A 13,932-nucleotide genomic window follows, 5' to 3' on the forward strand; every position below is an offset into this window, starting at 1 on the left:
CGCCAGACTTAAAAATTCCCCCCGCAGCTCCAGTGCTACGAAGATTTATGTAGAGGCGGACTGCCTCTACACAAATCCCGTGCGCGCCGGTGCGCACAGCTGAAAACCTACGCCAGCTGAGGACTGGAGTAGGTTTTCGGCGTAACTTTAACAGAAAAAGATAATGAATCACGCCGATAATGAGTCCGCACCCCCGTTCTGCCCCCTCCACAGCCCCTTCCCGCCCCCCCGGCATACCCGGCGGAAAGTGCCGTTTTGCAAATATTTTATTCGCAAAATGGCCGTTTTGCGAATAAAATATAGGCAAAACTGCACTTTCCTCCTAAAATCAAAGATACGCCAAATGATACATGTCCCCCTAAGTATACACTCCGGCCGAGATCACTAGCGGTCGCACAAAAAACTGACATTTCAGTTGAACAGCGGCTGCACAAGCCTGACAGGTCACACAATGGAGAGCGCAGCTCAATGATGTTCAATGGTGAAACATCTGAAAATCATCCCTCTTCATTAACACTGGCTGTTCTATGACCCGGCCGGGTCACATAATGTCCGGTGTTTCACGTAGTGTGAACCCGGCCTAATACTGTAGATAATAGAGCTGCAAACAAAAGCTGCAGCTCACAGCTAAGCATCCCCCTCCCTGTGGAATAACCTCTACAAGGGTCAATGAGCATGCCCAGAAGCCTTTCTCATTCTTCTGAATGGGACATTTCCCGTCTACCATGTCCTATGGTTTATGAGGCCATGAGGTAAAGCATATCTCTAAATGCTGGTAAAATAGGTTAAGCAAAATGTCAGTCCTCACAATAATTTGAAATACAAAAATTATATATATAAAAAATAAATAATCTAGGTGATAAGCTACTTTCAAATTCTTTGACATGTTAAAATGCTGCAGTGCATTGTATATAATGGAGATATCCTGTACTCCATATTCTTAACTCCAAACAGTCATTGCATTGTGTGCCGAAATGTTCCATTTCCCCATATGTCTTAAAGGAAGACACAGAGAGAAGCTTTGCGCACTGAAATTGTTGGCAGGGAAATAAGGTCTCTACAGACCACAAAGAGACTTTAGCGTTTCTCGACAAGGGATTTACTTGTTGACCCTAATAATGATGTATACCCAGCCCAAGGGATCAGTGTCTAATTTTCGGTGAGGACTACCAGGGGATACATAAATCTGTGCTACTTAACACTCCCAGGTCCCAGGAGTAAGAGTGGCATATATATCTGATCCTCATTGTCTATGACTCTTGTCGAGGAAGGGAAATTCTAACGTATTGTCTTTGTAACCTGGAGCTGTTACTGAACGTCACTGCAATAAACCATAGTGATTGTCTAGAAGTCAGTAGACAGGAACGCATAGTGTTGACATAAGAAGACTGTGAAACGTGATTTAAGCTTAGGCAAATACCGTACATTTGGTTTTAAAGGTCATGGGATAACATGGTGTACCTTTAAAGAGCAGACTACTCATATGTGTGATTAATAATTTAATTTAACCCTTTTTCCCTTCTTCTTTTCCATCTTCGTATATATATAGTACCTAAAAAAAAGTAGTCAACCCCCACCCCCCCTTACCAAAAGCAAAAACGCTTGAATATGGTGATTACTTACTTCGATTGTTCTAGCCGACATTTTTACGGCAGCCCAGCACGCTCTTAAAGGGAATTTTCAAATTGATATTTTTCACAACTTGTCGGTAGAGAACATTTTTGAAAAAAGTAGAAAAAAGTATCGCTGTAGAAGTGCAAGTATAGGCTTACATTTTACCTCTTACTCGTAAACCATTAGAAAAGCTCAGCTGTTCTGGACCGACTCCATGAGGGCGATCCTCTTGTAACGGTTCTTCTGTGGTTTTGCCACGATTTTCTAAAAAAAAACACAATAAAACCACAATGTGTGGCCTCACCCTTATTCATAGCAGATTGTAAAGTATATGTGAAATATACGTGATGTAGTAAAATATAAAGAGCTATTCCCACTGCAGACATTTATGGTATAGCCACAGACTAATCTTAGATTGGGATTCAGACATTGTTCCCTGCCAATTTATATTATGGAGAGCCCGCACTTACTTTTATAGTGTATATATAGTCATGTGATTATTATGGCAGTACGGCTATGGTCACATCTGCACTGGAGGTTTCTTTTTTTTCAGCGCAGATTCCATTATATTATTTCTGACAAAATAAGTTTGTGAGTTTCTTTAAAGGGAACCAATCACTTAAAAAACGGCTATAACGCTATGGGAGTGTGCTGTAGCAGCACCCAGCACACTTCCCAAACCTGATTCTACACCCCTCGTCCCTGGAGTGTACAGCCCGAAAACTTAATTTATAAAGTTGGCGCCTGGTCCCTGGGCGTTCCGGAGTGGTAATCACGCCCTGATTAGCCTTCATAATTGTGGAGATGTCACAGAGAGACGTGCTGTCCCTAACATCAGCACGCCTACGTTATTTCTGTGCCGCTCATGCGCAGTACAGCGGGTCCAGTCCGCGCTGTACTGCGCAGGTGCAAAATAGCCCTGAACTCATTGGCGGACCTCCAGCAATGAGTTTGAGGCTTTCTGCACCTGCGCAGTACGGCGCGGATCGGACCCGCTGTACTGCGCATGAGCGGCACAGAAATAACGTAGGCGTGCTGACGTTAGGGACAGAACGCCTCTCGGTGATGTCGCCACAATTATGCAAGCTAATCACGCCCAGAGCGTTATAGCCGTTTTTTAAGTGATTGGTTCCCTTTAAGTACTTGAAAGGTGCATTGTTAAATCAGTTGGTTTCCGAAAGTTATATAGATTTGTAATTTACTTCTATTTAAAAATCTCAAGTCTTCCAGTACTAAGCAGCTGCTATATGTCCTGCAGGAAGTGTTGTTTTCTTTTCAGTCTGACACTTTGCTCTCTGCTGCCAAACTGTCCAAAGCAGTAGCAAATTCCCATAGAAAACCTCATCTGCTCTGGACAGTTCCTGACATGTACAGAGGTTACTGTGATAAGATGCTGGGAGTGGGGGAACTACATGCGTATGTGCCGTGCTGAAATGACAGCCCACGCGGCTGCTTTACTACAGCATGGCGCATATGCATACAGTTCCCTTACTCCCAGCATCTTATCACAGATGCTGCCCGGGGGGGGGGGGGGAGTCCGTTACCGGCATTCCACGCCCGTGTTCCGTGCAGAACACGGAACGCTTGGAATGCGGCCTGAGGGCAAACTTCATTAAAACCAACTTTTGACGTGTCCCTTATATTAATGTCCAATATGCTGTAAGTATGCGGTAAGTACCAATAAAGTTGAGTGAGCCTGGGCAAGGTTCAGGTTCACATTTCAATCTCGCTGTCTCCCTTTTCCGTGGGGAAGGTGGAGACATCCCGAGTCCAGCCTGGAAAACATGAATACAGCCTAGGCCATACACTGTATCCCTGTTTTCCAGGTAGGACTTGGGCGGTCTTAACCTTTCCCATAGAGCAGGCAGACAGTGGGATTCAAATGCTGATGGATCGGGTTCATAGGTACCCAAACATTGGCCCGGCTCACTCATCTCAACTTACATTTACTATTTGTGTTCCATTTATTTCTCAACTATATTGTAATATTGTTATGGTCTATATTTTTGGAGTGGTATCAATGTCCCCCTGATTATGAAAGGATCAAAGCCAAAACTTACATGGTTTTGCCCCATTTGGACAGACCCTTCTTAGAATGAGACCACCCCAAACATTAGATAAAAACCATAGGCCTGGCTTTTATCCTCGATAAGCTGTAATTGTTGGAGGGAGCTGCACATTGACTCTATAGGTAATACGTTTTGAGCCCACTAGAGTCAGAGCTACTCTTTGTAGTGACTCTGGTAACAGAGGAAGCTTTGGTACTTTAATTCCTATTTGTAGCACTTTAGTAACAGTTTTGTGATGGAACATCTTACAGCACAAATTATCCATACAGGACTATGTTCAGTATAATTTTGCAGTGGAGTATAAAATTGTTATACATTTCAGTCTAAGAACTCATCTCAAGCCCATTGGGTATAATATTAGGACTTTTAATGATTCAGTAACTTTGCATTAAACAGATTGCTAATCTCCGGCTTCCTGGAAGTCATAAGACTTTCATTTTGCAGATGTTTGTGTTAACCTCAACCGGTGACCCTTTTTTGGGGGGCTCTAGGTATTATTTAAGAAATGCCATCTCTTAAGGGAGACATTTACCTGTTTATTGGCACCATTTATTTTCTCTTTTGAGACCCGTAAACTATAAAGAGAATTTCTTGTAGGCATTCAGAGTCTGTGGGAAATGCTGCATTGGAAAGTCAAGTACACGATCAGGAATGCACATAGATTCCAAATTATCCCTTGTTAGATAGAAATGCCCCTATTGTTGTATGTCAAGTTATACTATCTTGTGAACGGTACAAAATAGGTAACCTGCTGAGACATGCCATTAGTTTTATTTACATTATTCTTATAGGACTGTGGAAAGGTGTTTAACCCCTAGACGACCCAGGACGTAGAGTTACGTCATGGAAGTCTGTCACCAGACGACCCTGGACGTAACTGTACGTCCTGGGTGGTTCTCCCGCTATGAAGCGCGCTCCGGAGCGGAGCGCGCTTAATAGGAGGTGGGGGCCAGCTGCAGTGAGCAGCCGGGACCTCACAGGTAATGGCACGCTGCAGTGATTGCGCTGCCGCATGTCATTAACTCCTTAAACGCCGCGGCGTTTAAGTGTAAGTGACAGGGGGAGTCCCCTGTCACTTACCGATCGGGACCCCCACAGTGTGACTGCGGGGGTCCCGATAGTTGAAACAGACCGCCGGAGGTCTCTCACCTGCCTCTGTGCGGTCCAATTGGCGATCTGCTACACTGAGCCTGCACAGGCAGGCTCAATGAGCAGATCGCCAATAAAACTGATCAATGCTATGCCTATGGCATAGCAGTGTTCAGTGTGTACAATCACACTATTGTATGTAAAAGTCCCCCAAAGGGACTTCAAATGTGTAAAAAAAAGCCCCTCCCCCAATATAAGTCTAAATCACCCCCCTTTCCCATTATATAAATAAAACATATAAAAATAAATAGATAAACATATAATATACCGTAGTGTGCGTAATTGTCCGATCTATTAAAATATAACAAGCGTCATTGTGATCGGTGAACGGCGTACACGAAAAGAGGGAAAAAAGTGCGCGGATTACTGATTTTATGTTACATTATATATTAAAAAAAATCAATAAAAAGTGATCAAAACGTCCGATCTTCACAAATATGGTATTAATAAAAACTAGAGATCATGGCGGAAAAAATGACACCCCATACAGCCCCGTAGGTGAAAAAATAATTTTATTAATAATTGCCAAAAAAAAGGATTTCGTAAAAAAATATATATATATATAACATTAGAGAATCTGTGTAACCTGCATATGGTTGTGTTCGGACTGACCTATAGAGTAATAGTATCATGTCGCTGTTACCATATAGTGTATTACGTAGACACAGGAACCCCCCAAACGTTACCATATTGCATTTTTTTTTACGATTTCACCAATTTATATCTTCATATCAATATTAATTTTGGAATTCCGTCATACATGTTATGGTAAAATGAATGACGCCATTACAAAGTACAACTATTCCTGTAAAAAACAAGTACTTACATGGCCTGTAGATAGAAAACTGAAAGTGCTAGAGCTCTTAGAAGGGGAGGAGGGAAAATAAAAAAAACACTAAGATCAAAATTTGCACGGTCCACTGGGTCATTTTGGGCCTGGTCCTCAAAGGGTTAAAGGTAGACATATGTTGTAAATAAAAATATTCTTGGGTGTTCGACACAAACTAGTGTAGCTGACATGTTATTTCTAAATTCATGGAATGAATAAGGGTGGGTTCAGACTACGGAATCCAAGTGGATAAGTCCTGGCAGATTCTTCCACGCATGCCATAGATACCATTCTATGGTCGGGCGGATGGCGGAATTGGCCCGGCCATAGAATGCTGTCTGTGAAATGGGCGGAGATATGCGCTGCCACGAGTGGGTACGAGCGCCAGAATCCGTTGGAACTTATCCGTATGGATTCTGTAGTGTGAACGCACCCTAAAACTAAAAAGATAAAAAGTGTCTACAAAGGTCCAACACCATTTCTGTTGTTAGAATTTAAGACCACTCCCAGGTTTTCACCAGAACCCATCGGTGGGCAAGATGGACTTGGGACCAAGGTTGGGGCTGTGGTGACAAATGGCGCCAGAGAAAGTTGGCAAGCAAAACCTAGGAACCATGAAAGGGCAAAAAAAGGGGCAGACTATCTGGAGTCAAAACCAGGAGAGCATGGTAGAAAATCATACATACAGCCTGGACTCTCTGGGACTGCAACCAACGTATTCAGCCACTGATAATCAAATGTCAAACGAATAAACATGAGCATGCTCAAGTTGCGTTCATCTTTAATCTGGATTCATCAGATCAGGCAGTGTTTCTCCACTGCTCACTAATTCAATATTTTGAGCCCTTTTTTCCCAACCTCACCCCCCCCCTTAGCAATGGCATTCACCTTTGCCATCTTCTTTTATATTCCTTCTGTGCCAAGAAACCAGTTCTGCATTTGCACACATTAGTTGGACATCCACGTTCAGCTGCAATCTGATTGCTATTGCATCAGAACAATTCCTATCATCCTCCCTTTCTAAGTCGCTTAGGATCTAATTTTTTTGAATGTTTTCTCTCAATCACACTATTGGCTGTGTTACACATCACTCTATTGTATGAACAGGTAGGTGTGTGTGTGTGTGTGTGTGTGTGTCTCTGTGGGTGTCTGTGTGTGTAAAAACAGATAATAAATAATAAGCTTGTTCATTCTTCTTACGTTTGGGCTCAGCTATGGCCATCACTGATAGTCAATTCCTCATTACTTACATTCACCATTTATTGAAAATATGGCCATATTTTTCACTCAAAATGACAGTTTTTTTTGTGTATATATATTTTTTTTTTTGGTATGAACATAGCCTTAGGATGAGATACCACCATATTCAGTTGTACCGCATCCTCACAGAGTGGATATTACTAAATCCACTCTCCCTGTATTAGTTAAACTTTTCCATTTTGGAGCATATTTGACTTTAGAAGTGCTTTTTTCTTTAAAGTTTATACTTGTCACCGCTTTTACACTTCTACCAAATTATATGTCATGCAAAATAATTTTCCTAGGATTCGGAATTGTGAACTGTGCTTACTTGCTAAAAATAGTCTATAAATATAGAAATTAGCCGCTATGCAGTATCTTGCGGTACCGTCTCACAAAGAAAGGTGATTGGCGCCTTTGAGTACATTTATAAAGCGTAGAGCACAGAAAACCTGCCTTGTTGAGTTGTGAATGAATAGTCATAAATATGACCTGGGGTTATGATGTGATCATTTCAAAGGTTACCCAACTTTTCGCCTACAGTACTGACAGGTGTCCCTGGCTTGTGTAGGTGCTATGATAACACCCTATAAATATCAGGCCTTAGGTTCGATTGGTATTCTGGGTATCTTATTGACCTCATGCAGAGTCAATGAATGAATATGCCTTTCAACCTTTTTCCTAATGCACTTGTTGTAAAACACTATAGTTACTGTTTTTTCTTTATTTCATGTAATTGTAACCTATTCCTCTAAATATAAAAAAAATAATAACATACTGTAAACCAGTGAAGGCAATTCTTTAGTACTGTATAGCTGTTTCAATGAAAGATGGCTGATCATTGTTGCATGAGTAACCAGGGCCCAAATCTTTTTGGAACAGTTAAAGGGGTTGGCCACTTTATAGTAAAATAGGTCAGTGCAAAGTATTAGTAACTGTACTCACTGTATATACTGACAGCAGCTCCCTGTTTACTTCATAGAGCTAAAATCAGACTCCCCTCCTCCAGGCTGTGGTGCCCTGCTCTGTTTTGTTTCAGTCCACAAAATGGCCAACATGGAGGAGCATGTGACCATGCCCTGTCCACTGTGTCTTCCATAGACCCATACAGGCTCAGTGGTGGACACTGGGGGGCGGGGCCTGGTCACATGCTTCTCCATGTCGGCCATCTTATGGACCAAACACCACAGAGTAGGGCAGCCCAGCCTGGAGGAGGGGAGTCTGATATTAGCTCTATGAGGTACACAGGGAGCTGCTGTCAGTATATACAGTGAGTACACTTACTAATACTGTACACTGAGCAATTTTACTATAAAGTGGGCAACCCCTTTAAAGAAGCACTCCCCCTTATTTTATTTTTTTATTTTTTGATTATTTTTTTACACTACCCCCCCGCAGGCTTGCCCATATATTCACCTATTACAACTGCTCTTCAAATACTGGTGGCACCCATGTGACATCGTCCCTGGCTGTCGTATATCTTCAGAGACATCAGTTCCTGTGTAGAGATAATCGAACAGGGCCAAGGTTCAGGTTCTTGGTTAGTTGTTAACTCCTCAGTCCGGTAAGACTGTTTAGAGCACTGCCCCGCCACTTAGCGCTGTTCCGATCTGCCCCTTATCTATTGATAAAGATTAGAAGGGGCGGGCCAGCCGGCTGGGGGCAGGCCAAAGTTATGGGGGTGGGCCAGTGCTCTCAACGCTGACCCAGTGTTCCAAACGGTCTTACTGGACCAAGGAGTAGATGACTAACTGAAGGGAAACGGCGCTGAGGATAAAGGTAAGAGACATACCCTCATCCTCTGCTCCTTCTGCGCAATAGGGGACTATCGAGATTAATCTTAGATGAACTAGTTAATATATCCCATTTTCCCCAGTGGGTAAAAATTTACTTTTTATTTAACATTCTTAAAATTGTATATTCAAAAGTGTGAAAGTGCAAGGTAAAATATCACTGTGAAGAATATAATAGGATATAGTCTTAAAGGGGTAGTGCGACGCTAAGAAATTATTCACAAAATAACACACATTAAAAAGTTATATGTGAATGGCCCCCTTCCCCGTGTTCCCCGACTCCCGCCCGTTGACCCGGAAGTGAAGTGCATTATACATACCTGATACGCGTTGACCCCCGTCCGCCGTCTTCTGACAGTGATGTAATCTTCGGGAGGCCGGCCGACCCGCTCCTGCCGTCCCTCATGCCGGCCCCCCTCTGCCGCATTATAACTGTGCTCAGCCGCGATTGGCTGAGCATAACTGTGCATAACTGTTAGATTTGTCTAACCTGCTGATAGTTCCCTATAAGGCAAAAAGCCAAGTCAAACTAGCCAAAACAAGACAGGGCAAATAGACTATACAGTGATAATCATTTCAGGGCTATTTTCACAGTCAAATTTGTTTTTGTGCCATTCGCAAAACATGCAGCTATCCAAGATGTATTGCAACACTATTTAAACAGTATGTTTATGATAAAGAAGTCTTCAAGCCTTTAAAGGGGTACTCCAGCAAAAATCTTTTTCTTTCAAATCAACCAGTTTCAGAAAGTTATATAGATTTGTAATTCACTTCTGTATAAAAATCTAAACTTTTCCCATACGTATCAGCTGCTGTATGTCCTGCAGGAAATGTTTTGTTTTTAGTCTGACACCGTGCTCTCTGGAACAGGAACTTTCCAGAGCAGGAGAGGTTTTCTATAGGGATTTGCTCCTGCTCAGGACAGTTCCTGTCTTGGACAGAGATGTCAGCAGAGTGTTTAACAGAAAAAAAAGAAATTCCTGCAGGACATACAGCAGCTAATAAGTATGGAAAGACTTGATATTTTTTAAATAGAAGTAAACTACAAATCTGTATAACTTTCTGAAACCAGTTAATTTGGAAGAAAAAAAAATTTTTCCCGCTGGATAACCCCTTTAAGTATACAGCGTTAAACCCATTTCAGAATTCAGTCTCGTGTTTTGTGGTTAACTATCAGATATAACAACTACAGATCGCTCCAGCACCCAGGAATTGTGACAACTTGTAAAAAAGCCTAATGAAACACACTCAGCAATTTGTTCACACTTTTATGGTCTATTTAGTATTCCTAAATGCATGCATGAAATGTCTCATATATTATTAATAGTGCCTACTTTCCAAAGAAACATAGCTCAAATCTTCCTGCAAATTTCCAATCATGTTCACTAATGGTAATTACTCAAATGACAGAATGCAGAGTCAAGACAGTAATTATGTTTGAGACCATGTAGGGTCATATACATACTAGAAAATAATATCCCATTATACAAATTGGGAGCCAGAGGATGGTTGGCAGACCATAGCTTGAAGAGATGTGTTAGTTAGCAAGGCTCTCGGAAAGGTGTGTTTCATCGAGTTTTAGAGAGTCCAACTGATTTGTTAATTCTCCGTAATGAATTTCTAGTGTAAAGAGAGTAAAATATTGTTGAATTTGTGAGAAGGTTTACCTAGCCATATAGCTAAAGAGGTTTAAAAAGATTTCCATAAAGCTCCACTTTAAAGGGGTTATCCAGCACTACAAAAACATGGCCACTACTGTTGTCTCCAGTTTGGGTGGGGTTTTGAAACTCAGTTCCATTGAAGTTAATGGAGCTTAATTGCAAACTGCACCTGAACTGGAGACAACAGTAGGGGGAAAAGTGGGCATGTTTTTGTAGCGCTGGATAACCCCTTTAAAGGGGCTTTTAAGGGGAAATTAGCTTCTCCTAAATCTTGCTTCTGGAAATAAGATGAACATTCACCAAACAAGTGTAGGTCCCGGAGACGTGAGATCTGGTTTTGTTTCTATAGGGAGGTATGTATCCTTCACATGCTATACAATAATCTTGGTCCATGCGCGTAAATTATCTTTAGGAGCAAGGGCCATGATAAATATTGTGCAATTTTTTTCAGGGGGGGCTAAAAAAATTGCTAACAAAATATGCCAGGGTCGGACTGAAGTACTGCTGAGCAATAATGTTTGTGCAAAATGAAAAATTGTGCATTATAAATCTGACAAAAAAGTAGCTAACCTAAACCACGCCCCTGCGAAAAAATTCAAGAATGGTGCAGACAGCGTAAAATGCTCAAAAATAGCATAAACTGCTTCATAGATGGTGCACAAAATATAAAACATAAAATAGCACAAGGGCAAGATAGCACAGATCCTACAAAGCAAGAGATGCTCCTTGTGGCCAATTCCTTCTCTCGCTTATAGATTTGGAATATGGATGATGGATGGTTTGGTACAGTAACCTCTGTTAGTCTATCCAAAGGCTATAGATTCAGTGTTTGTTTAAATTTCAACTTTAGGTGACTTGTTCACATTGCAGTTGTCCAGGTTGTCAACCTCAGTCGTTATCCTAACACGTATCTTTTTTTTCTTCTTCACATTTTAGGCTTTTCCCTGCATTTCTACAGGAATTTACGGTAAGAATAAAACATTTTTACTCAATGATTTGCTGATGACATCATAGCAGATAAACTCTCCATATGAAATGTAACACACTGTAGACCACGCCACTCTAAGTCACCCTATACAGAGATAGAACTTATGGCCATGTCTTCACCTTTCCTATGATACTTTTTCTCATCCAAGTGGCAATTGAAGTGGCTTCTCTGAAGGAAAAGTCCAATTTTTTAGATCGGCTATACAGACAAAACAATGCCTGTAAGCGATGCTCAATGTCCATATGATTTTGACAGTAGGAGTGCAGTTTTGCTACCAAAATGGGGCACTTATTGCCAAATGCATGTGGCTCTGGTTTGGCACTCACACCTTGTGGGACCATACCCTAAGGATTCTCTGCTTTATAATGGTTTTCTTGTAGCAATTCAGTGATCAAAGAGCAGTCATTGAGCACATCAGCAAGACCATCCAGCATGACTAATAGTTATATAAAGGCCATATGACTCATCCAGATCCAATAACTGAAATATATCATCAAGTATGAGTAGTTTAATAAGTGTTACTTCCGGAAAACTTCTGAACAAGGTAAAAAAAAATAATGGATTTGTACCTGAATATTAGTGCATAATGTGATGAATCCGAATATGAGAAGATTTGTTGTGGGATCCGGTGTTGACCCAATAACTAGACCTACATGAAAAACTGAAGCTCATAAAGAACTACAAATTGTCCCCAAGCTTCATTAATGTTATAGCCTGTGTATCGCTTGTGAATGAAGTTAGAGGTATTCCAGGAAAAAATTACTTTTCCCCTATTAACAGAATAGAGAAAAAGTAGGAGATCGCGAGCGTCTGACATTTGTACCCCCTGCCGATCTTAATATCATGCCCCCGGCTTCTGTATTATAAATAGAGCCATGGGTACGGCACATGACCTGCGGCTCTATTCATTCCTGTGGAGCTGATGGAAACGGCCCAGAACAGCGCTCTTCCAGCATACTTGGCTCTTTCCGTCACTTTATAAGAATGAATAGAGCTGCGGGTCATTTGCCATATCTGCGGCTCTATTAATAATAAAGAAGTCGGGGCCTGACACAGTAATTGGCAGGGGTACAGAGGGCCTGCAGATTTTTTTTCCCCCTAATCTTGGATAACCCCTTTAATGTAACTCTTCACTTTTTGTTGGTCTAATTTAGGGGTCTGGTCTAAGGTGTGGGGAGGGGGGATTCAAAAGTTAATTCAAATTCTATAGTCTAAGGTGGGTGTAAGGAATTGTTTCTTTAGGCTTAGTTCACACAACGTATAAATTAAACATTATTTAATGACTGCAGCCGATTGATTTCATTACTATAGAATCACGGCCGGAGTGTATACACACTGTATACACTCCGGCCGGGATTCCATGCGGCCGCAAAAAATTCTGACTTCATTGAATAGCGGCTGCACAAAACTGACAGTGCAGACAATGTAAAGTGCGGCAGTGCAGACAATGTAAAGTGCGGCTGCGGTTGAATTGTCTGCTATGGTTAATTGGAATGCAGACACACCTGAATGTACCCACATTGCAATTCAAAAGAAGTGATGTTCATCTGGCCAGTACTGCAGCATCGGATGGGGTGAACTTCATAGACAGCGGCTGTTCTGTGACACGGCCGTGTCACAGGACGGCCGCCGTCTTACACTGTGGGAACAAGGCCTTTCTGTGAAGATGATTATTAGTTAAAAATTTGTAATCTTTTGCTATCTTTTTGTTAAGGTTGGAAAAAGTTTAGTATCTTGCTTTTGTTACGGTTTGTTTTTGTGTTTATTTTTTTTTTTAATTTTTCTAATAAAAAGAGTTAAAGGTGAGGAAAAATGGATTGCTCTATGAAAACATAATAAATTTTTGTTTATTAACATTTGGATTACGATCTGAAACCAACAGGCTAAATGAACAAAAATATTTTCATAAACTTTCAAAATTAATATTTTCCTGATTTTAAACTTTCAACCAGTTGTTATTTTTTTTATAGGTTGGGCTTTTCCAGCGCTGGTATAAATCCTATAAAAGTCAATTCTCATAACAACAACATACTGATTTTATATGGCTATTAAAAATTAACAGGTTACACATCATTTGCGCGTGTAGTGAAGAAAGAAAAAAAAAAAACCGCCATCGTGTACTAACAGCTGAAGTTAATTTACTGGACAAAGTAGGCAATCTGATATCTGCTAGGTGCTGTACAAAGCCCGAAACAAGGCTTAATCATGTGTGCATATCTAGATGAGACAGGGACACACAAGGAGCGGTTTTACGAGACTGGAAACGAATGAGCGGCACTGGTGGCGATAAAATATCCCATCGAATACGCATTAGCTCAGCATGTTTAAAGCCGATCCACTACACACAGACTTGGCAACATCAGCCATCAATGTGATTACATCTAAGAGTATATATTATGTATGAAAGCTCCTGACATGTAAGTGCAGGGCCTAATCCATTCACATTTAGAACGTAATTTACTCATTGGGTTATGTTATTGGAACAACAAAACATCAATCGCGACCGGGGAATTTGCTCAGTGGTTTTGCAGAGATTTGTACTTTGCATAAGGTTCAGGTTGGAATATCTTACTGCATTATTTTTATTTAT

At 41.2% G+C, this 13,932-nt stretch overlaps 1 protein-coding gene across 3 annotated transcripts in view; it reads left to right on the forward strand.

Moving 5' to 3' along the window:
- The window catches only part of MACROD2 (mono-ADP ribosylhydrolase 2), a 1,633,627-nt gene that overhangs the window by 1,201,033 nt on the left and 418,662 nt on the right, over nucleotides 1–13,932 (forward strand). For all 3 annotated transcript variants that reach the window (XM_069954330.1, XM_069954328.1, XM_069954329.1), the window contains one exon: nucleotides 11,291–11,321. In XM_069954330.1, the coding sequence (XP_069810431.1) occupies nucleotides 11,291–11,321 (31 nt within the window). The remainder of the gene's footprint in view (nucleotides 1–11,290; nucleotides 11,322–13,932) is intronic.

Source organism: Dendropsophus ebraccatus, chromosome 15 (genome assembly GCF_027789765.1).
Source record: "Dendropsophus ebraccatus isolate aDenEbr1 chromosome 15, aDenEbr1.pat, whole genome shotgun sequence".
In the NCBI taxonomy this organism is placed as follows: Eukaryota; Metazoa; Chordata; class Amphibia; order Anura; family Hylidae; genus Dendropsophus; species Dendropsophus ebraccatus.